Genomic DNA, 27,336 nt, shown 5'->3' with positions numbered 1-27,336 from the left:
TATTTGGAATGCATAAGTTTTATTGATAATTTTACCCCACTTTTATTTTAAAATTTGTTATACAGTAAAAATAAAATTAATTAATTTAGAATATTTTATTTTTTTGGACCCAAAAAATATTTTAATTTCTTCCTCCTTCTTACCCTTATAGTGGAAAGTATGAACTATGGACATAGTGTATTAACAAATTATAAGTTATAATAATCAATAATTACAAAAATAAAATTGACAATATTAAATTTATATGAAATTTGATTTAAGTTTTGATTATAATTAATGAGTGGTTAGACAACCTTACAAAAATTAACTAAATATAATTTATTTTAATTAAAAATCTGTTTATAATTTAATTTTAAATTAATAAAAGAATGTTTAGTGACCATTATTTTTGTAATATACTGATTCAGTCCAAAAATTGGGATTTATCATTTATCCACAATATTTTTATTATTTTTATTCATATTTTCAAACTACAAATTCTTTCTTTAAATTTATAAATTATTTAATTTTATAAATATATTATATATATAATTAAAATTAAATATACTAAATTAAATAATTAATTAATTTAAATATTATATATTAAATAAAATATATTAAAATAAAATATATAACATAAATATTAAAAAAATGAAATTACAATTACAATTATAAATTACATTATTTCAGTATATACTCATTTAAAAATAATTTCTAAAAAATTTAATAATTTAGTTAAATAAAAAATAATAATCAAAGGTATCTAACCATATTTACTTATTATAACACAATTTTTTTATAAATATTTAAATTTTTAAAAAAATTATCCTGTGCATCATTGTTGTTACTCTACTAAATTGTGCTTACCCACAACCCATTATATAACTATATTTTAAAATTACTTAATTATAACTAATAAAAATTTATGTATATTTTATTTTATTAATTAATATTTAAGTTAAATTTTATTTTAGGTAAATTATTTAATTTTAAATATATATATTATATTTATAATAATTTAATATATTATATTTATAAAATTAAATTATTTTTTTGGAAATACACAATGGGATTGTGGATACAATCGTGTGGATCCTAAAAGATCGGGTCACATTTGTCTCTCTCTCTAGCATCTGGTTATTTCTCTCATTACATATGTCCGCTGCTGGTTTGATTTCTCTTTAGTTTATCAGCCTTGGTTTTGTCTCTTGTCTTAGTTTTGAGGAATTATGCGACTGAATCGATAATCAAGATCTTAAACGAGGAGTTTACTGGTTTCTAAAGCTTGCAACGATTGTAGTTAAAGAAAGACGACCTAGAAAGAGCCGAAATCCCTCAGGTTCATCTCTTTTTTCCTTCGTTGTTAGACTTCTCAATAATATACAGTAGATAGTTGAATTTGTGTGTAGATTCGTCAATATAGATTCAATTATTCGTATATCAAAGGTAAGATTGCCCAATTGATTAGGGAAAGGTCTGGTATAGGTTAAGCTGTTCAATTTCATGTTTATACATGTGTTTCTGTTTGCATGTTGATGAGGAAATTTCTGTTTGTATTGCCATTGCTAAAAAAATTATCCCATCTTGAGAACCACACATTATAGATGATGATAATTCTACTCTTTGTTCAGTCAAAAAAATCATTTCTTTTTGATGTGATATTGATGTTAGTATAATGATATTACATTTATAAAGAATGTATATTGTCTTTAATTACAATTCTATGGCTTTTTCAAACATTTGAATTTTAATTCAGTGCTAATTCTTATGGTTCCAATTCCAATAGTAAGATAGATAAAATCTGACAATTTCTACATTAGTTCTGATAGAATCTCCCTTGCAGGCCATGGAATTTTATAAGTTTACTTCTTTGGTAGAGCAACTTGGGAAGGCATTCCAAGAATTGAAAGATCATGAGGATTCCAAAAAGGATAGCGTTCAATGGGTTGAACTTGAAGAATATTATAACAACCTCCAGACAATGATGCAAGACAAGGTTCAAGACTTGGAAATTAAGAAGATGCAGTTTGGAGAAAAAGTATTGGATGCTCAGAAATTAATAGCAGAAAGAGAAGCTGTCATTTTTGCGAAAGAGCAAGATTTGGCAGACCGTATCCAGGTAATCAAAGATGCTGCTGTTTACGCTATTAATGAAGCGAGGGAAAGTCACCAGCCAAAAAATATAGAAATTGCTCAAAATGGTGACAAGAAAGAAATAAAGGTAAATATTGGCAATACAGAGAATAAAACAAGTGAAATTGCTGAAGAGGGTCCTGTTAAGGTTAACCCTCGACCAGAGCTGATTCAATTTTGCGAGCAGAATGACGCGAATGGTCTTCTTAATTATTCAATGGAGAATCGAATCGATTTACCTTCCCTTTGCTCGGAACTGTCAGTTGCACTTGAAGCAGCAACTGAACCATGTCAATTGATTCTTGACTCTCTGGATGCTGCCCCGAAGGGCATGCATGATGAGTGTTGTCTAATGTTCTTGGATGCCCTAGCCACTTTGTTGGCAAGGGCTGATGATCAATTATTGACAATTCAAATTAAGCTGCAAGCCAAAAGAATTGCTGATGAATGGAAACCTATTTTGGATGCTGCCAATGGAATTTCATTGGAAGAAGCTGAGGCATTCTTGCAGCTCATTGCAACTTTTAGGCTTGCGTCTGAATTTAACGAAGAAGAGCTCTGCAAGCTCGTTCTTGCGATTGCTCACCATAGGCGAGCACCTGAGCTCTGCCGTTCACTTGGTTTAACAGCCAAAATTCCAGGTTGGTTATTTTATGATCAACTGGCCTGATTGATTGATTGATTGGCAAAACGGCCTATTTCCCCTCTTAGATATCGGGTGATTGTAGGAACAACTTGCTTGTTTGATTTTCAAACCAGAATTTTCTGTTACCCTCTTTTCTTTTCCTTTTTCATCTGTGTAGGTTTAATTGAAGATTTAATCAATAATGGGAAACAGATCGACGCTTCACGTTTCATCCATGCGTTTCAACTCGACGTGCAGTTTCCTCTCGTGCCTCTCCTCAAGGTATATCTGAAAGATCTCAGAAGAAATTCACAAGGAAATCGTCTTCACTCAGCCAGAAATGGCCATCAGGTATAACTTCCTCTTCAAAATGATTCTAGACTAACTATTTTCCTGTGGAAAAAGTTTTGAACCCTGATTTTCAGAAAGGAAAAAGGTTATTTGAGATTAGTTCCAAATAACCCGCTATCCAACCAACAATCTAACTTATCAATCACACCATTAAACCAACTAAATACCCTTACGTAAAAAGTATATATATATTTTCATTATATATCTATAAGACTATAACCCTTAATCCCATTTTACCCAAATAACCTACACCAAACCAAATGTCTGTTTCTGTATCCAGATTCGGATTCACATGAGGTAACAACAAATAAATTTCTTAATATGTCTGGCTAAGTTTAGTTTTGAAACATAATCTCATCTGAATAGAAACCCATTATTTTGCATCCAGGTGTTTCCAAATGGGACATGTTATAAATTATATAATATGGTTATTTTGTATGCAGAATGATGGAAATGCTAAAGAACTTGCTGCATTGAAGGTTGTAATTGAATGTATCCAAGAATATAAGCTGGAAGATGAATACCCTCTTGATCCACTTCTAGTAAGGGTTCGACAACTAGATAAACCAAAGTCTGAGAAAAAGAGGTTCCCAGAATCTGGAAAATACCCACCCAGGAAGAGATCTAGGCCAAACCGAAATAGACCTTCACCTTCAGTTGGTGGTGTTTCCATTTATAGTGAAAGGCCAGTTTATTTGAACATGCCAGATTGGAGATATACTCATACTGGACAGACCATTTACGAATACCAAACTCCTCCTAACCAACCTGTGTATACACAACAACATGAACCTCAACAACAAGTTCATGAAGCAAGAGCATATTATTATGCTCAAGATGATCAGTCTACTCAACCCGGTTATGGCGGCAGTTATGCGACTGGTGGTGGTGGTGGTGCTGGAATTCAGCCTTCGTATCAGCATCAGCCCTACATGTAAGTTATTGTTCTCTGTTTTCTCTTCATGCGATTTATTATATTAGTTTATGGCTAGATTCTTTTTTCTTTGTATGTGATCACTGTGTGTGGGTAACATTTGATCTTGTTTAGATGGAAACTGTTGTAAACATAGGTTCGGTTAGCTATCTGGTTTGTTTGCCAATCTTCCCAAAATTCGAAAAAATGTACAAATAAACAAGGGTATTATTTGAAAATCAACACGCATAAGTTGAACGAGTAATTTGAGCAATTTCTAAACAAAAGCCTATAACATATCAATAGTGAAACCTAGTATATTGAAATTCTTTCTTAAACAACCAAAATTAAGTAACCACTGTTCTAAGGAGGTGACCAGTGTCTGCTTCGTCTGTATTAAGTAAGTAAACATCGACAGGTGCGTTAGTGCAATCGATCACACATTGACCTTTCCGGTCTTCTCTTCTTTGTTGATCGAGATAAAGGACTATCACGGTTATATCATCGTGGTAACTTCGCCTTGTACCTTTCTCAATTCTCATCATTTCTCCGTAACTCATTTCTCTCTTCTTTGCTGCCTCTCCAACTGCAGCTCTAATCAATCGTTTTGCAATTCCCTACCAAAAAATGAACGGAAACCCAATAAGGAAAAATGAGATTTTCTAATGGACTAATAAAATTTGGCTGGTTGCTTACAGCTCTTGGATTTTTCATGACAATTTCAACAGCTTCTTGATCAGTAAGTTGCTCCCATAAACCATCAGATGCAAATATTAGAAAAGCATCTTGTGGGCTAAGTTTTCTTGATAGAATTGAAGGATCTGATGAAAGAACTGGTCTTTTTAAGTAAATTGGTAAACCTATTTGCCAGAAATGAGGATCTTTGCTAAACTCTGGCTTCTTCAAGTACACATCTCCAATTGATCTTGATACCTGAATATTTTTGTTCTTAAAATGTTCAAATAAAAGAAAATTTATGAAACATTACAAATAACCCAACATAGTAGTTCAAGTGGAAATACTTGAATAATCCCTTTTATACGCCAAACACCGTGAGTGTACAACACGATGTGAGAATCATCGGGGTGAAGCGCCACAACTTCCTTCCTAACTTCCTCATCACCGACATTATGATCGTTCGATAACCGCTCAGCCTCTATGTTGTTACTATTTGACATTCTGCGGCCAAGAACTACCCTCGAGTCGCCTAGATTCGCGACATATAACATATCTTTCGAAATTGCTCCAACAAGGCAACAAGAACCAACTGAAGCTATTTGTGGTTTACTTCTCCATGATTGATCTACTATTCTTACAAACTCTTCCTCTGTTGCATCAAATGCCTTTTTCATCACATTTACTGATAACCCTCCTTGTTCTGATGTAAACTCTGAAAAAAAATCAAAAAATTAATCCATGTTATGGTATAAAACTCTTGAAAATTAAATTGGGTTCTTAAGAAAAGGGTATATATATATATATATATACATACTATGAAGATATGAAAACATATGGCTGGTGATAAATCGAGAAGCCTCCGGTCCACCATGGCCGTCGTAAACGCCGGCGTATGTAGCTGAAGGAGATGTAAAGACTTGACCTTGATCTTCAAGATTTGAATTAGCTTGAACAACTGCAATTGAATAATCACCAAAAGCATGAGGCTTTAAATCCATATGCCATAATAGATCATCACTTCCTTTGCCTCCACGACCGGCTTCTCCGAAACAAAATTCTAATGGTCTGTAACAACACTGTAACATTCTCGTACTCTGTCTCTCTCTCTCTCTCTCTCTAAATTATCAGATGATTTTAGGACTTTAAGGAGATGGAATGTGTTTTCAGAAAGAAGATAAGAGAGTCGTTGGGGTGGAAATATGGCGTGCTAACAAGGGTTTGAACTAGTCGTTGCGTTGACGACGAACAGAGGAAAGATTAAGGAGCTTGTTTGATATCAGGATTCTTTTCTATATGAAAATAAGTTGATTATTTGATTGATTGAGATTAAATTATCAAATTAGTTTAAAATATTTTTGTAAAAAATTAAGGGTATTTTATTGTTTTAATTAATAATTTGATCATGGGATGGGATGATAATTATATTACTTAACAAACAAGGCCTTAGATTTGTGTGGACATGACACGGTTTCTCGAAGAATTTTGATGGATACTTGTTTTGTAAGAGATGTACTAATTAATTATTAGTCCTTGGATTTATTTATATATTAAATGCATGACCCCAAATGCTTTTAATTTATTTTTTATTAAAGTTACTTTTGTTGAAAAAAATACATTTATATATCAAGATTCTTTTCTGCATGAAAATAAGTCAAGTTTGATTTTTAGAATTATAAAATAAACAAAATAGAAGAAAAAACTTAAGAATTAATTATTATATTTACTATTTACAATAATAATAAAAAAAATAATTTCAGAAAATTTAAGAATTAGTTATTATATTTAATCAAATTAATAATAAATAAATAAATATTTTTTCTTATTTATTTAATATTTTATTAGAGCTAGTTCGGTTTTAGTTTATAGAAATAGATTTAGTTTATTTAAAAAATATTGAGTGATGAAGTGATTTTGAGGAGGTGGGTATTTTTATTTATTTATTTTTGGTAAAAAGACTTAAAAAGTATATATTAATATGTAATGATAAAATAAATTTTATTTATTTTAAATAAAGAGTATTTTAGTTTTTTAATTGATGAATTAAATTATGTGATTGATAAAAAAAATTGATAAAATTATGGTTGATTAAAAAAAACGTTTCTTTTAAATAAATTAAATTATAATTATTTATTAAAACAATAATAGTAAGATAAATTTTTTTTTGACAAATAATAGAATCTATTTTAAAAAATCAGGTAAACAAAAAATTCACAAACAAACAGTAAACCAAAAAAGTAACAAAAGAACGATAATAATTAATCCAATATTGGAAAAAAATATTATTATGATTTTTTATCTTAGTAATTTAAACCACAATAATATTTACAAAATATAGAAGTTCAAAACACTACAAGACATATTTCGTACGGTAAAATGTTAATTTTACTATCATATTAAAAATGTTACTTTAAATAAAAGAAAAACAATTTACATCATATATTATTCTCCACATAAGTCTATGTGAATTAACATCCTACCACACACACACTATAATGAATTCTAATCCAAATTAAATTATATTTTTTTTAACATAAAACATGTTTAATTGATACATTTAATTGCGAAAGTTGCTTGCAATCAAATTATAAAAAATAAAAAAGTACATATCTAGTTATAACATAATTTATTATAAATTTTCTGAATTACAACTCAATTAAACATTTAAAACTTAATCGCGACAATCAAATATCAAAACCTAACTATAGTAGAAAGTAATGGAACTTTGATAACAAAGACAATAAATTATTTGTTTGAAATAGATTATAAATATTTGTTTTTCTTGGACACTTAATTTTGATAATGTTATTTTTGTAATCGAATTTAATTCAAAATGTTTATATTTAATTAGTTATTTTTTTGAGAAATAATACGACAGAAATGGCAGAGGAAATGACGTGCAAAATATAATTTTTTTTTCTATTTTTACTATTCACATTTATTTTTTATTTTTTCTAAAGACATCGTTCCGTCACTAATTCTCTTCTACAATTTTCTTTAAAGAGATCGTTCCGTAAATAATTCTCTTCTACAATTTTCTTCATTGTCACTTTCACTTTTTTTATATAATAAAGGAGTATTCATAGGGCTTGTTCGATATAACCTGAAAAGAGAGAAAAATGATTATTGGTGATGATTTTGAAAAGATAATGATGTTTTTTTTTTGGTAAAAAGATTTAAAAGGATGAATATATATAATAAAATAAATAATTATAATTTATAATTTTTGGTTAATGAATTAATTGATTTAAAGAATGAAAGAAAGTGATATGATAATTGATTTTATTAGATTATTTGGAAAACCCAAATCCAAACAAGGCCATAATGTATAAATGATGTAATATTTATTCAAAATATCGGTAACAAATAACATTAATTAAAATAATAATTATTTAAATTATACGATATTTTTATAATATAAATTTTTAAATAATTCTTAATCTAAGACGAAAAAATAATGAACAAAAATAATTTTCAAATAACCTATTTAAATTTCTGAAATTTGAAAAGATAAAAAAAATAATAATAATAAACAAACAAATATTATCAAGAAAGAGAGAAGGAAAATGTCAATAAATAACAAACAAACTTTAGGCTAATCAAGATAGACTCATTTTCAATAAAATAGCGTGAATGTTACTAAATTTATCAAATGCTATTCAATTTCCAACTACCTTAACTCCTTACTTACAATAAATGAGGTGAAACTATTATAATTTAATTTCAATAGACTCAATTATGACATTTCAAAGTTGAAAGAAACTTTATAATTGGAAGAATGTAATTTTAATTTTTATAATAATTCTTAAATTATGACAAACTCTATTTTGAATAAAGTTATTTCCTCCACGGTGTGATTGTCATTATAAAAAAAATGAAAGCGTAAAATTATGTATTCTCTTTAGTATTTAGTCTTAGTTCTATATATTATAACTTTAAAAAACATCTTTTTTAACGTTGTTTATATATAAAATGATGCGAGATTAATACAATTAGCGACTTTGTTTATCTGTTTAACATATTCTTCAAAAAAAAAAAAAAAAATTAATGATTAAACTAAGTTGACTAATGGAAAAAGTAAAAAAAAATTAACTAACAAATAATTTAATATATATATATATATAACAAAGTTATTGATTAGACTTGAAAATATGAAGTGTAATTAATATTGATAGAGAATTAGAGATTCAATTTATTTACTACAAATGAAAACAATAATTCAAATTTGTACTACTATTATGCACACGTGTCATCTTTAGCTAAAATGTGATATATATTTTTTCATATCACGACTTCAAATTTTTAAATATTGAATCCGTTTGATTAGTTCAATATTTATTATTATTTATAACAATTAAAACGACTTTTATATATACAATATTAAAACATGAATGATCTAAAAAAAATAAAAAATACTAGTGCAATAATACTATATTATATATAGGTACTTTACAAAATGTATTATTAACTATAACGCACTAAAAAATAAAACACATTAAAAATTGATGGTATAGGTTAGGAAAAACTGCAAAAACATTGTTTTAAAAAAACTTATCTTATATATTGATTTTTTTTAAAAAAAAGGACACATTATAAAATAAGATATTCTGTCTATCAAATTTGTACTAACATATATATCGAATCTTATTCTTTACAAAATTATTATTAACATCACTTTAAATTCAAATAATAATTTCATCAATCTCTTAAATTTAAACTCATATGTACCATCATATCTTATTCTTTAAAGATTAATTATTAACCTCACTTTCAATTCAACCACAATTTCATCGATTTCTCACATTCACATCCACGTATACTATCATATTTTTTTTTAAGAATTCATTATTAACATCTCTCAATTCAAACTACATTTTCATTCAACTCCTCAAATTTAATTTATAATTCAAGAATTCATTATTAACACCATAATTAAATTCACATTTACATGTACTATAATATCATATTAACATCATTCTAAATTTGAACCACCCTTCTATTAAATCGACACTCAAATATATCATTATCAATGTCATTTTAATCTTCGTCAATAAATTAAGTAATTCGATAATTAAAATATTAATATACTAAAAAAGTTATTTTTTTAAAAAGAAAAACTAAAAAGAGCTCCAAATTCCAATAGGCTGTTAGAATCGAAACCATATTTTATATAAACTCTTAATTAATTTTTTTTATAAATCAAATTATTAATTAAAATACAAATTATTAATTTTTCTAAAAAGTATATTTATATTCATAATATTCTTTTACTTAAATATGTTTAAAAAAGGCCTCATTTTTTTTATTTGAGATTACTTTTAAATAATATGCTTCGTTATTAAAAAGTGAGTTAATTATATAGAAGTTAAATATATATTAAAAAATTATTTAACATTTTTTTAAAATATAAATAATATTTTAAGTAAATGGTGATATAATATGAATGATAATTTATTTAAGGCTTATGTTAAAATCATTTAATTCACTTAAATTTATTAAATATATAAATAAAATATCTTTAATTTAAAAATAAAAATTATTTTATTAATATTAACATTTTAATTATTTTTTATAAAAAAAAAGCACAACTCATCAATATATTTTAAATAATTTAAGAATTATTTGAAAAATCTAAAGAAACTCTATGAATTATTTAAACCTAACAAGGCCTTATTTTGATAATGGAATAATCCAAAATCAAACCAGGCCCATAACGAAGTCAAGAGTAAGCGTAGACGCGGACCAAAGAAAATTATTAATATTATTTTATGTGTAACGGTCTCTTACGCAACGAGCTCATTTGATTTTTTTTATTATTATTTAAACAAATTTAAAAATAAAATAAACTAACTTAGGCCTTCTTCGGTTCTGGGTTTTTTAAAAAACCAAGAGAGAGAAAATTTAGATGATAGGTGATGATTTTGAAAAAGTAATGATTATTTTTAGTAAAAAGACTTAAAGGGTATTGATATTTATAAATAAAATATAAAATAATAATTTAAAATAGAGGGTATTTTTGTATTTTGGTTAATGATATGAGTGATGTGATGGATGAGAAGTGATTGATTGGAAAATGGATTTTGTGGGGTTTTTTAAATAACCTAAAGAGAAAAGGCCTTGTTCTCTTTGGGTTATTTGAAAAACCCAAACAAAATCAATTTTCCAATCAATCACTCCTCAACAATCACATCACTCATTTCATTAACCAAAATATTAAAATACCCTTCACTTTAAATTATTATTTTTTATTTTATTTACATATATTAATACCCTTTAAGTCTTTTTACCAAAAATAATCACCAACACCTCAAAATCATCCACAATCATTAATTTTTTCTCTCTCTGGGTTTTTTAAAAAAACTCAATCCGAACAAGGCCTAAGTGTCGATCAAATGTATGACAAATTCGATTACCACTTAAATTTAATAAATTGAATAGTAAAATTTTAAATTAAAAAGAAATATTTTATTTTGTTTAATTAAGAGAACTACCTTAACCCTTCATAATTATGACTATTAAATTATTTAATTATTAATTTAAATTTCAAAATAATAGTCATTTATTCTTATTAATCAAATAATTGTCCTTTATTCTTATTAAATTAAATAAAATTAAAAAAATAAATCATAATAATTCATTCTTCTATTCTTCCTCTATTCTTTTATTTTATTATTAAAATATTTTTACTTTATTTTATTAAAATTAAATTTTAAATACATTAAATAAATATCATAATAATCATAATCACATTTTTTTTAGATTTTAATTATCAAATTATTAATTCATCAATTAAAATATCTAATTCTTTTTCAAAAAGATTACCACACTCAAGCGGCCCCTTCCTCTATTCCTTTATTTTATTATTAAAATATTTTTATTTTATTTTATTAAATTTAAATTTTAAATACATTAAATAAATATTAAATAACTCATTTTTATTAGACAACTTTTTAAATAAAATATTCAGAAAAAATCAGAAAAACCCAATATCAAAAGTGCCCTAATCAAACTATCACTACATAATATTATTTATTTATTTTTAATTTATATATACTCTTAATTAATAGTTTACAATTTGTCGATGGAATTAGCGACTTTATGTTGCACCCAAATTTTCATAGAAACTTTTAAATTGAATATTTTTATGTGAGTCAATAACTACTACAAATGTTAACGATCAAATTCATTTTTCTTTAGCAAAAAAATAATAAAGAATAAATCATTTGTAGCAAAGCCAACCAAACCATTTGAGGATAGGTAAGAAAAATGATGAGAATAAAATGAAATTAAAATTTATAACTTACATAAAAGAGTTGATTAATGGGTTATATATACTATAATAAATGTCTCAATATAGTTTATAGTTGATCATTAAGTCAATTTTCTATAACAAACTCATGAAATTTTGTTAGGATCATACTTACCATTCAATTGGGTTGATTTATTTTAAGTGATAATCATTTGAGAGTTCCTAATTTCCTAAATGGAGTAGAAATGGTCGATTCGAAAATTGGTCATTATAAAAAAAATAAAAGAAAAGAAAAGTCATTTTCAATATACAGGAGCCCCACAGGCCACATCACATGACTGATGACACATGTGGGTTGTGGGAGACTTGTTTTTTAACTTTTAAATGTGTATATACTAATTTGTAAATCTTAATTACTAATTAGAATTTTCAATATATGTTTAGAAATATGAAATCTTAATTAGTAATTAGAATTTTCACACAATATATATATAACAATTTTGTTTTTAATTTAGAAAGTTAAAAAGTTTGAATATTTATTTTTTAATTTAGTAAGTTTACATTTCCAAATAATATATTGTTTTTTTAAATTAGAAAATTAATATTTCGAACTAATATTTTGTTTTTTTTAGAATTTAAAAATTTAACCTGTTGAAACCGATATTTTTTTTAATTTAGTAATTTAACATGTAATGTTATTTTTAGTGAGAATCGAACACTAAAAAAACTCTTGACGCTTGATAGGGCTGTGTCAAATATCTTAATAATATAGATAATATTATATTAATTATTTTTTAAATCTAAAAATTGGAATTAAATCAAAATTTTATAATTTTTTTAAATATTGAAAATGATTTATAATTTAATATAAATTATTTTAGAATTTCAATTATCATTAATTTATGAGAAGCTGATTTGATTTTAGTATTTATGTTTATGTGATGTTATTTGATTAAATTATGATAATTATACATTGTCATATATTCAGATCCAAGATTGAAATATTCAAAATGACTATTGTAGAGTTTTTAATAATGTACATTATATAATATTTAAAAGATATTTATTATATATATATAATTAATAAAATAAATCATTTAAACACAACACAAAATATTAAGACAAAATAATCATGACAATATATTTTACAATGTTCATGAAATTATGAATGATTATTTAATTTAACAATTTTTTTTTTTTTTTTCTTATCTTTTATTATTTTTATGTGGTGACACGTCGTTCATTCTGTCGTCTCTCTCCAAAATTCCCTTTTTTATACCTCCCCTTTAATAAATTAAAAAGTATTTAAATATATATATATCATATGTTTATACTTTATATATGAGTTTTGAATGATGTGGAAGTGCAGTGACCAGATGATCTGATCTGGTGGAAGTGGCCGATAATAAAAAGAGAAGTATTTCTCCATGGCCGTTTGTACGTAATGCCACCAGACAATCAGAGCTTGTTTGATGTTTAATTTGGAGTTTATTTTTTATAAAAAAACATTATTTGATGAAAAAATAATTTATTTTAGTATTAATGAGTTGATATATTGTAATATTTTTTACATTTAAAATTTAAAATAAAATAAGAGTATTTTAATATGTTGATTAAAAAAAAATACTATTATACAATATAACGAGTGTTTAGTAAGAAAACCCTAAAAACTCAAAACATAAAACTAGCTCTTAATGTTATGTTAGGACTTAGGAGGTGTAAAAAATATTTTCACTTTAATAAATAGTTCCAAATTAGTAAAGCCATCACCCGACATGGGAAGTAGTGTTGTCGGTAATTTACCACATGAGACATGTTTTATTTAGGCATCTTAAACCCTGATTTGGAGAGGTCTGATTTTAAAAAGTAAAAATTTAATTCGATTAGAATCTCATCTATTTAGTTGCGCTTATTTGATGTTGGTTAAAAATATTCAAATTTTATTTGATGAAGGTTATGTTATTTAAAGTTTTAATTGATTAAATTATTATAATATATATTTTTAAAAAATTCTTATATATATTTATTAGTAGATAATATTTGAAATATTAGATGACCAAAGAAAGAAAAATATATATATGATCAGAGAGGCTCAAGTAAACAAAATGAATGCTTACTATTTTTCTCAATAAATAATAATTTTAAAATATTAATATAAAAAATATGTTTTAAATATAATATTATTTTATTGTAATAATTTAAATATGATAAATAATTAGTTTAAAATATTATTATACATGTTTGAATTTTATATTTTATAGATTTATTTATTTATATAAATATATAAAAGAATAATTAATAGTTTTAAAATATCAATATAAAAAAGTTAAAAACATTATCTTATTTAATATTTAAACATCTAAATTTTACTTATCTAATATAATTTTAAATAAATTTGAAGTCTTTAAATAATATTTTATTAAAATAATTCTCTCATCAAATAATTATTTTAAATAAATATTGTATTTATAAATATAAAATAATTAAACAAAAACTAAGTAAATATTTTAAATGAAGATTGTATTCAATATAATTAAATTTAAAATTTAGAGAAATTAAATAATTATTTTGAACAAAAATATTGTAATAATAATTCTAAAATAGTTAAAAATAAAACCCTAATATATATATATATATATATATATATAAAATAGGTAAAATATAAAATTTAAATTTATTAATTAATTTTATGCATTTTTTTTAAAATAAAATTTATAAAATACATATCAAACGAACCAAAAGTCGTTTGGCCCAAATCAAACAATGACATCCCCTCTTCTAGCCTAGCGGCAACAAGAGGTGGATATCCCCTAAGCCTCCATGAGGTCCTGGGTTCGAACCCGTCAGGCGGCAAATTATGCGCTTGGTTAAATGATTAAGTGTGTTTGCGGGCTATATACTTAACCCGCGGGATTAGTCGCACTCCATAGGAGCAGCGGAACCAGCGTTCTAAAAAAAACAATGCCTAGTTCACGTGATGGCCAGACGCGTGCCAACATGGTAACGCCCAGACTGACGGACATGCACATGGAACACAGACAGGACGCGGACTGCACGTCCATGCCCAAGAACTTCGCAAGTATGGACCAAATGATGACATCCGAAAGCTAGAATGACCACTTTATCAAGGTGATCTCGTAGCTCATCTTACTAACCGAAGGGATAGGATTTGGCCTAGCAAGTAGCAAAGTCATCATGGCCTTTGTACGAATTTAGCCTACTTTATCAACCTACCAACTTAGGCCAACTATAAAAGGAACCTTCGAGCCATGAAGAACAAGGAACCAACCCCAAGCCATCAATCAAGTTTCAACATAATCCCGCCATTCAAATTTTCAAGATTTTAAGTTTTTTTTTTGAAAATCTTGAATAGAGCTTCTAAGAGCTTCTAAGCTCGGTTCTGAATCATCTTAAAATTTCAACAAGAGTCTAGGAAGGTTCTCAAATTCACTGTAAATTATCATTCATATTTTAATTAATGTTATCAATCAAAGTTAAAAAATTTTACAATTCAATTCGGGTGTACTTTATACTATATGATTCTTTGAATTTCTTGATCTGAAATTAATCATAAGACCTTTTAATCAAAACCAATTTGAACAAATCTGGTTAAATAAGAAATGCTCAAATTTAATTTTAAATTTTCTAAAAATTTGGCTTTAACTTAAGAATAGTGACTCCAAAAGTCTTCTAACACATTTTAAATGATATTAGAAGTATTATCAAATCAATCCAGAGCAAATAAGGCAAGTTTGCCAAATTTCAAAATTTTCAATTAAAGATCAAATTTCAATTTAAAAAATGTCCAAAATGTAGTCATTTATGGTTTTATGGATGAGTTCGACTCAAATGAATTACGAATTTTATGGTCTTTATGACCAAAACTCTATTTTTTGACCTATTTTTATTGGAGCTCCGTCAACCCTTTAACGGTTGAATGACACATAGGAACATGGTGGATAAATTCTAAAAGGGGAGATGAAGATCTCCGTACCCTCATAATCACGATCAAGGCCTTCTGCAATTTTGATTTTGGCTAAATGTTGAAGACAACCAAGGACTTGGCCAAAACCCGGGCTCCAACGCATGAGTCAGTGCTCACTCGCCTAGTCCACCCGCGCGTACTCGGACTCATTTGACTGAAGACTGGACCGCGATTGACTCCAATCCAAATCACACTCAAACCGAACTAGGCCGCTCCCGAACCGGAGGTGCACCTAGCATCCGTTTCAACAGGCTCAATGGTTTGTTTGTTTTCAACTTTCAATTTTAAATGTGTTTTTACGGAAAAAAAGAAAAAGAAAATAACTTTTAAATAATTTTAGAAAATTTTCATACTTATTTTTTATTAAAAGTCCATTTGGATTTAGTTTTAAAATCTAACTTGTTCAAATTGATATTTTCAAGTATCATTTCTTATAATATTCAACATCAAAACGTAAGTGTTTATGTTTATTTAAAATATTAAATTTAAATATATGTTTAAATTATGGGAAAAATTGAATAAATAAAACATAAGAATTAAATTATCTAAATAAAACAAAAAGGTTAAAAAGGTTGTAAAATAAAGATCGATTTTTAACGGGTACGAGAGACATAGAGCGAGATGCATTTCCTAAGTATTATCAAACATCAAATCAACATAAATATCTGATTTAAACACTTATAAACATTCTTGAAATTTTTATAAGTGGCGATTGATTAAATAATAAAGGTGGATAATCAATTTAATTTTATAAATTAAATTTCTTTAAATCAAATTTATCCCTTATCTCTTTTAAGATTGTAGAAGAGGTAAGTTATAAATTTGTATGGTTAACTTACAAATCAATTATTTTTAATTAATTAACTGAAAAAAGAAGTAAACCAAACACTAAACTATCATGCCAATATACAAATATATTAATATTTTAAATAATTTAATTTTGTTTGTATAAATATCTTATCAGATATATAAAAATATTAATAATTAAATTATGATTTTAAGAAAACTTACTATAATATAAAATAAATTAAAATAATAATTTATAATATTTTAATTAATTCATAAATATTTATTATTTAATTTATAATATTATTGTATAAAAAAATTATTTTAAAAAACAATTATTAAATTGAATGTTAAATAAAAAGACTGAAATAAAAAATTATTACAAATATGTTTAGAAAAAGATAAAAATTAAAAATTGAAAATATATTTAACAATGTTATTTTTTAAAATTTAAAAGAGAGTATTAAATTTATTTATAGTAAAACAAATAAAATTAGTTCATATAAATAATTGAAACAAAATTTAATAGAAAAAATTAATTATTTTGCCTAAAGAAAACTAACATCAAAGATGTCCATATTTTTTGATAGCTTACTTTATTTTCTCACATATTAATTAGTTGTCTATGAAATGTGTCTATTTGTGATTGGATTGATCAACTTAATTTTGAGTGGATTCAACTTAATTTTGAATGGATTAGTTTGAATTATTCCTAAAATATATTTTTATTTTATTTTAAAACTTTTAAGACGTTTAAGTGAGAGACAACTCATAATCTTTTATCTCTTTGAAAAATTTAATAGAAAAAATTAAATAATTTACCCAAAGAGAACTAATATCAAAGTTGTCCATAGTTTTAATATCTTACTTTCTTTTCTCATAGTATTAATATTCTTTTAAAAGTGTATATTTGTGATTGAGTTGATCATCTTAAGTCTTAACTTTGATTGGATTAGTTTGAGTTATTCTTAAAAATTTATTTTTATTTTTATTTAAATTATTTAAAACGTTTTAAGTAAAAAATTTTTATCTTTTAAAAACACTTCAATTTAAGATATTTTTAGTGTAAATAGAAGTATAAAACCAATAATCTCTAATTTAAAAAAAAAATACTTTTGTCATCATGAATAGTGGGTTAAAATTTAATTTTATTGATGCATTAGTTTATTTTAGTTTTTTTATGGTTTGTTAAACTTATTAGCTAATTAATGATCTATTTTTAATAACATTCAACTTGTTTTTTTCCTTCTAATTTATTTGATAATTGCCGTAGAGAAATATCATTTTTTAATAAGTTTATTTGATTCATCTTATTCCATAAATAAAGACTTAAAGTTAGGCTAAAATGCAACATATAATGGCATATATTACTACTCTTTCCACTTTGTTCTATCAATTAAAAAAAAAATACCCAAACACATGAATAATTATGATTTATGAGCATTTGCTTTCTTCATAATTGGAATCAAACCCCACAATTACACTTTACAAGTGTTAATAACATGATCCAATCATCACAAATCAATAAGATTCAACATATTAAACTTATTTATTAAAAATAACCCACAAATTAATATACAGTTGAAGAACACTGTAATTAATTATAACTAATTTCTATGTCCACGTAACCGCAATCGGACTTCCGACCAAATGTTTCCCGTCCGACCATTCAATTCTCCCAAACACAACCTTATTCGATTCCGCCCCCAAATTTCTCGCCGTAAACGCAACCGTATAAGATTTCTTCTCATTCGCCTCACTAAAACTCAGCGATTCCGGCTCAACCGACGCCTTCACGTCGCTCCCCTCCATTTTAATCGAAACTTTATACGTCGCCGGAGCTCCCACGTTCGTAACAGTTCTAGAATACTTCACGGTCGTCGTCTCCGGCGATCCCGACCCGGTCTGGGTTGTGATCGGGACGGAAAACGAAGGGTAGTTGAAATCATTTAGACTATACTTCTTACTTCCTTGATCACAAGTGAAGTTTTTCCGGGCAAGGGTGTTTATCTGCGAATCAGTATAATTGATTCCGCATAGGAAATTCAGATAATCGTTGATACCCAGATCGTAGATTAAACCCGGATTCAGAGCTGATACCGGGTCGACATGACCGGATCCGTGATCAAAAGGAGTTGACGGGTTACCAGTTGCACTGTCTTGTAAGGGTTTTCCGTTTTTGTAAACGGTGTAAGCGGTGGTCATCAGGGCGGATCGAATGGCGGCGGGGCTCCAATCGGGATGTGCAGCTTTAATCAGGGCGGCTAGACCGCTTACATGCGGGCAAGACATTGAAGTGCCGGATATTATGTTGAACCCGACCCGTCTTGTGTCAACGGGTAGACCTGTGGGTCCGACGTTTCCTGTCCATCCGGCTAGTATGTTTACGCCCGGAGCGATCAAGTCGGGTTTCAAAACCTCGGATGTTATTGAATTCGGGCCTCGTGAACTGAACGCCGCCACGACGGGCGACGGTTGGATTCCGATCTTTGTTCCCTCAAATAGGATGGTTGCGGTTGGGTTAGGATCCGAATTGATGTAACCTTTATTTAATGATAATATAAAAAAAAAAAATTATTAGAATACTAGATAAATTGGCCATTAATATAATTTAGAAGATTTTATACTTAATTTATTTGGCATGTTTGTATTTTGTTTTAAAATCTTAGTAATTGATTTGATTAAATTAATATTTTGTCAAAAACATAATAATATACCTTTGATGTCATCACCGGATTTCTGACCCACCAACGTTGCCGGCAACAAGTGAGCGTCGGCGACAAGCTCCTCCCCGTTCGCCGCCGTGTTCGATAAGATCATCCCGGCCCCACCGGCGGCCTTTACCGCCGAACCTTTCTGTACACGAGAATTTACGCCGCGATCGCAGAGAACAATTTTACCGGAAACTTTTTCCGGTATTAAAGTTCCCATCAAACAAAGATTACCATTTGTTGAACTACTAACATTTCCGGCGTAAACAAACGGAAGCATTTTATTAGGAAGTGAATCTCCTTTGTAAAGTGATACGCCGGAGAAATTCTTTCCATTACCCAGACTAACATAAGCAGGGAAATCCCTGTCTAGGGTTCCGGCGCCGACGGTTGTTATCCATGGAGCAACGTTTGATAAAGTAAACGGGCTTGGACCAGCGTTTCCAGCAGAGCAAGATACGAGAATACCTTTCTCCATAGCGGCGAAAGCTCCGATGGCGACGCTGTCTCTGTAATAATCAGACATACCGCCGCCGAGAGATAATGATAAAACATTAACGTTATCTTCAATGGCTTTATCCATGGCGGCTAATATATCAGAACTGAAACAACCACCTAACCAACATACTTTATAAGCACTAACCCTGGCACGAATCGCCATACCTCGTGCAGTTCCGGCAGCATAGCCGAGAAGACTGGCGGATTCCACGACGGAACCGGCAGCGGTGGTGGAGGTATGGGTGCCGTGTCCTTCATCGTCTCTAGGCGATTTGGATTCTTTAGATTCATCAATCGTACCCATTACAGCTTCGTATCCTTTTGAAAAGTATCTAGCCCCGATCAATTTCCTGTTACAATTTGATTCGTTGAAATTTGTGCCGGATTGGCATATTCCTTTCCATGAAGTCGGAACTGGATTCATTCCGGTATCGTCGAAACTCTTACTCTCCGGCCAGATTCCTGTATCGAGAACTCCGATGACAACTTCACTCTCGGAATCCGATTCGGGGAATAAATCGGCGTTTTTATCGAGACCCAGAAACTCCGGCGTACGAGTGGTGTGCAACTGATACTTCATCTCCGGCAAGACAGTTAGAATTCCGGGGTGATTTTGGAGTTGCAGGGCCTCGTTTTCCGTCAAACTGGCGGAAAATCCATGAATGACGTTGTTGTAGGTGTAGAGAATCTTGGCGGATCCTGAGACAGATCTGAGTGACGATCCATACCATTTGGTGTGATCGTTGAAGATGGCAGGCATTTGTGATTTTGCCATGTGCACTATGTAAGTTGATCTGATTTCTGGGACAATCGCGTTAGTAGATGGGGAAGAAAGAACAGTCGCCATAATCATGAGAAGGAAACTGGTCACCATTGTTTTCTTCATGATTATTAGAGAGAAAAATGGGGAATTGTTGTAATGAGAGACTGAGATTAGTAACTCATATACAGAGACCAAGAACATGAGCACAGCTGGAAATGGTGTGTTAAAAGTGAAAAGATTGATTAAATCCAAATCTGAATTAAATTTTATGATGCTTTTATCTTATCTATATAAAATAAATGGGTATTTTTTATTTATTTTGTTATAAAAGAATTGATATTGTTGTCAAATAATAATTTTGTAAGTGGGTGAATAGTTATTATTAAAAAATAAGAGATTTGAGTGTAAAAAGTTAGAAGAAGATGTGAAAATTGTGGATAGGATTAGATGTGAAAGTGGTGGAGCACTCAATCATTGTGTATTTTTGATATGAAAATTAGGGCATTAAGAGATTGTCCTATAATGCTCTTCAACTTTTTTTTTTGGCACGTGAAAGCTTTCTTCCTATCTTCTGCGCTGTCTAGATTCTCTCTTTCAATTTTTATTTATTTATTTTATATATACTTTATTTATTTGAAAATTACTGAACAAATTATTGTGGGACACAAGTATTTGCAACTACAATTTGTTTGGCCTAACTTGCATTTTTCATTATCTCTAAATAATAATGATTAGTTTTGTAAAAATAAATATAGGACAAATCTCATAATCATGAATAGAGGTGATTAAGAATGGAATTTTATTTTTATAAATTCAATCACAATGGTATCCATTATATCCAATTAATACCCTAATTCGAATGTATATTTGGCGAATTTAATATATTAAGTATTAAGTCATAATTATTTTGATATATGATTATAAGGACATTGCCACTACTAGTAATATGCATAATTATCAAGAACTGTCGCTCATAGCGAAATATTAATATCATTGAGGGCAAAAGGTTATCATGGTGCACATATATAAAGATATATATTGCCTTGAAAATAAATGATAAAAAATAATGATTTATTAGGGTTTGAAATAAATAACTATGATTAACCAACTAAACTAAATTAATTATGATTAATTATAGTTTAAAACTATTATATTTCTTTAATTTAACTAAGAATCAATCCTTCTTTTAAAAATCATTTTTTTTTTGTCTTAGTATACTTTGAACCATATTCAACATGTATTTTGAATTAAGAATTAATTCAGTAAACAAAATTAAATATTAATATTAATATAATAATAATTCAAATAATATTTCTTATTAAATAAATACATAAAAAATCAAACTAGTGTATTTTAAATTTATTAGTTAGTCATAATTAATAGCCTGGAAAAAATTAGGAGAAGAAGAACCCTCAAGAAATGAGAAAAGAAATAGTCCAATTGACAAATCTTAAAAAATAAATGTTAGATAATTTTTTGGACTGAATCAAATTATTTGAATAGATCATATCTAAGCTAATATTTTAGTTTTATATTGAAAACCGATAGAATATGTTTCCGTTCGAATTAATTTAAATGCTTATTACACACATTCAACTTAATAATTTCTTATATTAGGCAACACTCTTTTTCATACATCTATTTTAAGTGATTTTAAATAAATACTGTTTTTCAAGCTAACTATTTAAATAAAAAAATGGATTAGTTCAAACTATTTTGTCATACTCATTTATTTATCTCAACTTTATCTAGTTTTTCTTTTATGTTCACTTTTCTACTTTCTTTTATCATCCAATACATCATGGACTCTACCGGAAAGTTGGGAAAGTCATTTTGTTTAACAAAAAAAAAATATAAGAGTTGAGAAAATAAAAGAACCTTTAACTTTATTGAAAAATATAATTATCTAAATTTAAAATATGAAATAATATATTATGATATTTTAACGAAGATTATCATCTTTTTCTCATTCTTCTCCTTTTATTTATTTTTATATAAAAAAGATCTTATTTTGATTAAACATATATGTAAATCCTTTGCCCATTAACTTAGTGACAACGTTTTGATTTTTGGAATAATACTATTATTATTATTTCATTTGGAGTGCTATTTCGGTGTGGGCCTTTTTCTATTTAGAACCACAAGCTTAAATTAAATGGACCATTAACTTCAAGTGATGTATAGTTTATTCCAATAAAATATTATTTAAAATTATCAAAATTTTACAAATTTACAAATTAGTTAGAAGTGTTTTAATAAACTTGATATGTTGAATGGCTTATTTTACCGCTATAGAAAATACAAGACTTATTATTAACAATGTGATATATTCAATACCATTAAAATAAATTTAAAAATTAAACACATAACTCAAATAAAATGAATTTTACTCAAGGATTTGATCTCTAGTTGGATTCTTAATTAAAATCATAAAGTTTTAATAATAGGGTCAAAATATGTTTTGTTTATAGACAGGACCATGGATTAAAAAAATATATTTTTAAATCTGATCAATAATAGTAAACAAGATGATTAATGGTTTATGTGTCAATGAATCATTGAAAAATAGAACAAGTAATTTAAATTGAAGTAAGAAAAGTATATCTGAGTAATATAATATTTTAGTTAATACTTTAGTGTAACTAATATAAGCATTATATAGGACAAATTATATATAGGTATAAATTATATTAAGTATAAATAGTATAGGATTTAGTATGAATTATAAGAAATTGTATAAGTTGTTTATTATTTATAATTTTGTGTTTGTATATAATATAAGAATGTAGTATGAGTAATATAAATATGAATTTAAAATTATTATTATTATTATTATTTTATATATTTATTTATATTATAAATAATATTGTTTATAATTATAAGAGAAGTGACAGTAGAGGGAATGAAATGACATGTCACTAGACACACATGATGGAAAACATGATGGAAAAATGATAAAAGATGAGGAAAGAGAAGAGATAGAAAATCTGTTATTTTTTTGGGCAATTAAATTAGGCTACGAATATAAAATTCCCTACCCCAATTATTAATTATTGTACTGTAATTTTAATTAAAATATAAAAAATTAATTATAATATAAACTGTAAATTATATTTATTTAATTTAAATATTATTAATAATTATAATAAAATAAAGTTAAAATAAAATAATACATAAAATAAATAATATTATTTATAATATAAGTAAATATAAAAAATAATAATTAATAAAATTATCGATATAAAAATAAATAAATTTTTTAATTAAACTATTTAAAAAATAATTATATACAATAATAATATTTAAGCTAAATTAAATATATTATATAATAATAAGTTATATATAATATTAATATTAATAAATGGTATAATTAGAAATAAAAAATGAAGTGATATAAAAATAACGGTTTAACTATGGCATGATTTTTACGGCAAAGGCAGATATGTACTAATTTTTACCTGATATATCCGCGAGCTAACAAAAGAAACAAAAAGAGAGAAAATGGCAAATAAAAATCCAAAACAGAAAGTTGATAAAACATCTTCAAAATGTTTTTGCGATAAGTTTGAACTTTCAAAAATATAATTTAAGGCCCAACAACCAAAAATAAGTTGCACTCTTTTGTCAAAACGTTGGAGTTTTGATTATCTTCCTCGAAGGTTATGATTATGGATAATCGTTTGTACACGAGATCGAATTTATAGTTGATATCTCAAAAGTTTGGGGAAAGAAATCTTATTATTTAATGAAAGAAAAATCATCACAAAGAACAGAAAAAATGTTCAAAACCTAGCCCCGAATACGTTTTGAATCCGAAAATGTCATGATTCATTTAGAAGGATCAGTGTTCATTCCAATCTCAAAGCAAAAAGAGATAAACAAGGATAGGAACTGTGGGAACAAAAAATAACTGTTTCTTTATCCAAAAATATGAGTCATTTATGTTCATAAATAAAGTTTGAAATCGTCGACTGGAGGATTTCAACTAGTTGTGAAGGACACTTTGAAAAAAGGAGAAACAAACATTCTGTTGACAAGTATAAAGATCATTTGTAAGATGATCAGTTAACAATCTTGTCTGTCGACAATCACCCAAGATCATACGTACATGATCCAGTTAAAATCATATTTGTTGATAGGTTGAGACGTCGTTCGTACACGACTCCGTGACTAAATCCTATTTGTTGATAGATCGAGACGTCGTTCGTACACGACTCTATGACTAAATTCTATTTGTTGATAGGTCGAGACGTCGTTCGTACAAAACTCCTTTACTAAATCATATTCGTTGATAGGTTGAGACGTCGTTCGTACACAACTCCGTGACTAAATCATATCTGTTGATATGTCGAGATGTCGTTCGTACACGACTCTGTAACTAAATCTTATTTGTTGATAGGTTGAGACGTCGTTTGTACACGACCCCGTGACTAAATCTTAAATGTTGATATGTCGAGATGTCGTTCGTATACGACCCCATGACTAAATCATATTTGTTAATAGGTCGAGATGTCATTCGTATACAACTTAGTGACCAAACCATATATGTCGATAGGTCAAGGCATCATTTGTATATGATTCTGTTAGAAATCCTATTTGTTGGTAGGTGCGATAATTGTTCGTACACGATTCCGTCTGGAAACCCTATCTATCGATAGGTAGAGACATCGTTTATATATGGTTCCGTTAGAAATCCAATTTGTTGATCGGTGCGTTAATCGTTCGTACATGATTCTATTTAGAAACCCTATCTGTCGATAGGTCGAGACATTGTTTATACATGACTCTACTATAACTCTATATGTCGATAGGTCGAGACATCGTTTATATACGATTCCGCTAAAACCCTATCCGTTGATAGGTTGTGACATCATTTATATACGATTCCGCTAAAACCCTATCTATTGATAGGTCGATACATCATTTATATACAATTCCACTAAAATCCTATATGTCGATAGGTCGAGACATCGTTTTGTACATGATTGTATAATCTGTTGGTATTCATGCTAGACAAGAATTTATGTTTTAATACCTATGATTATCTTCATCCCCTGAATTTTACGGGTACATTATTAAGTTATGTAAAATATGATTCCCCAAGAGTTATCCTTGTCAGGATAATCACCAAAAAAAAGATTCCTACAACAACTCTTAGAAGAACTTCGACGAACTACTATACACAGCATCACCAGGTCACTCCAATAATTAACACTTTACAAGTTCTATCTTTCTAAATACCCTCATTATAAATTGGACAAGATAACCTAGTATTAGATGTCATACTCGAATCAACATTTTCAAAACAAATTTTTTGTATTTAAACTCGATTTGAGAAGGACACTATGTAATCACTAAAAATCTATATACCAATTTATAAAATTAAAATAATTATTTTGATTTATTTTTGAATAAATAAAATCAAAATAATTAACCACGTGACCAAAAACCTAATTAAAACAACTAATTATTGTGATAATTAAAGCCTAATTAATTAAGAAAAATGGTCAAAATACAAAAATTAAAATTATTTGGGATAAATGTTATACTCATTTATCTTAAAATAATTTTAGGAAAAAATCAAGGGATTAAAATAAATAATTTAGGATGTAATGAGATACTCATTTCATCCCTCAAAATTATTTATTTAACCCTAAATTATGCAAAAAAATAAATAAAATAAATTGGTAAAATATTTGCCATATTTATTTTAATATTTTGTGTATTCAAAAAGATCAAAATTAAAGTCAAAAGGGTGAAAAAATCAATTTCAAACAAACCTTTAAGGTTTTAAAATATAAATAAAATCAGTAATCGGGTGTAGCCAAAATTCGAAAGGAATCCTATAGCCGAAACCGCGCCCCTTAGATTAGCGTTGAATTTTCACCCAACACTCCAGGTGCGCCCGCGTAGCCTGTTGTAGCGGAAGAAGCGTGCGCTCTCGCCACACGGGATTGATTAACGTGAGACTCAATACCGTTAGCTGAAAACGCCCAAAACGTAACGAAGCCTAGACAGAACGCTGACTGAACGCTCTATGTTCGCGTTTTCTCTCGAAACAACATTGTTTCCAACTACGATCGTATTCTCCAATGTTTCGCTGGAAGGATAAGAACGATCCATTTTAATTTTCCAAAAAAATGAATCTTCCTCTTTAGTCAACATTTCAATCTAATTCAATCGGCAGAATGGTCACCCTACCAAGGAGATCATTTCTCCTATAAAAATAGGGATGAATTATCCCTATTCCGGCCAATTGACTCAAGAACAACGAAAACACTATTAATGGTCTTTGGCTATTTTGATCCACTTGGATGGATCAACCGACTCCGGACAACTATAAATAGCTTCCCTGATCAAAGCCGAAGGCAAAAGATCGACTATCCACTTTCAAATCGAAGAAAATCAAAAATCCGCCATTAAAACTTTAAGCTTTCGGATTTTTCGAATTTTCTGTTTAAGACCTTAAAACTTAGATCTGAGAATCCCAAAAGCATCCTTAAGGATCTAGGAGTGTTCTCAAATCCCTGGTATACTCCTCCTTAGTCATCATCATCAATAGGTACAGACATTTAAATCTTGTTATTTCAATATTTTAAATAATCGGTAAAAATAAAATAAAATGCGATACAACCAATTTTCAAAAGTCAACTTTATAAGTAAATACC

At 27.6% G+C, this 27,336-nt stretch overlaps 3 protein-coding genes across 3 annotated transcripts; 1 reads left to right on the top strand and 2 right to left on the bottom strand.

The window, feature by feature from the left end:
• The first annotated feature begins 1,082 nt into the window (after positions 1-1,082).
• On the top strand, positions 1,083-4,183 carry LOC124919310 (FRIGIDA-like protein 3). Its single transcript, XM_047459535.1, has 4 exons — positions 1,083-1,318; positions 1,823-2,753; positions 2,916-3,088; positions 3,532-4,183. Exons 2-4 carry the CDS (start codon positions 1,826-1,828, stop codon positions 4,024-4,026), a joined length of 1,596 nt encoding a protein of 531 aa, XP_047315491.1. The 5' UTR covers positions 1,083-1,318; positions 1,823-1,825; the 3' UTR covers positions 4,027-4,183.
• Positions 4,184-4,201: 18 nt separating this feature from the next.
• On the bottom strand, positions 4,202-5,821 carry LOC124919311 (probable protein phosphatase 2C 63). The gene is made up of 4 exons (XM_047459536.1): positions 5,494-5,821; positions 5,024-5,391; positions 4,698-4,934; positions 4,202-4,618 (listed from the first exon to the last, which is right to left on the bottom strand). Exons 1-4 carry the CDS (start codon positions 5,762-5,764, stop codon positions 4,349-4,351), a joined length of 1,146 nt encoding a protein of 381 aa, XP_047315492.1. The 5' UTR covers positions 5,765-5,821; the 3' UTR covers positions 4,202-4,348.
• Positions 5,822-18,118: 12,297 nt separating this feature from the next.
• On the bottom strand, positions 18,119-20,885 carry LOC124919309 (subtilisin-like protease SBT1.7). The gene is made up of 2 exons (XM_047459534.1): positions 19,414-20,885; positions 18,119-19,239 (listed from the first exon to the last, which is right to left on the bottom strand). The coding sequence occupies exons 1-2, from the start codon at positions 20,867-20,869 to the stop codon at positions 18,311-18,313; spliced, it is 2,385 nt and encodes a 794-aa protein (XP_047315490.1). The 5' UTR covers positions 20,870-20,885; the 3' UTR covers positions 18,119-18,310.
• Positions 20,886-27,336: the final 6,451 nt, after the last annotated feature.

The sequence above is a fragment of the Impatiens glandulifera genome, chromosome 1 (genome assembly GCF_907164915.1).
Source record: "Impatiens glandulifera chromosome 1, dImpGla2.1, whole genome shotgun sequence".
NCBI classification, from domain to species: domain Eukaryota; kingdom Viridiplantae; phylum Streptophyta; class Magnoliopsida; order Ericales; family Balsaminaceae; genus Impatiens; species Impatiens glandulifera.
Note: the sequence above shows the minus strand (reverse complement) of the source record. Positions and strands in the feature narration are given on the sequence as shown.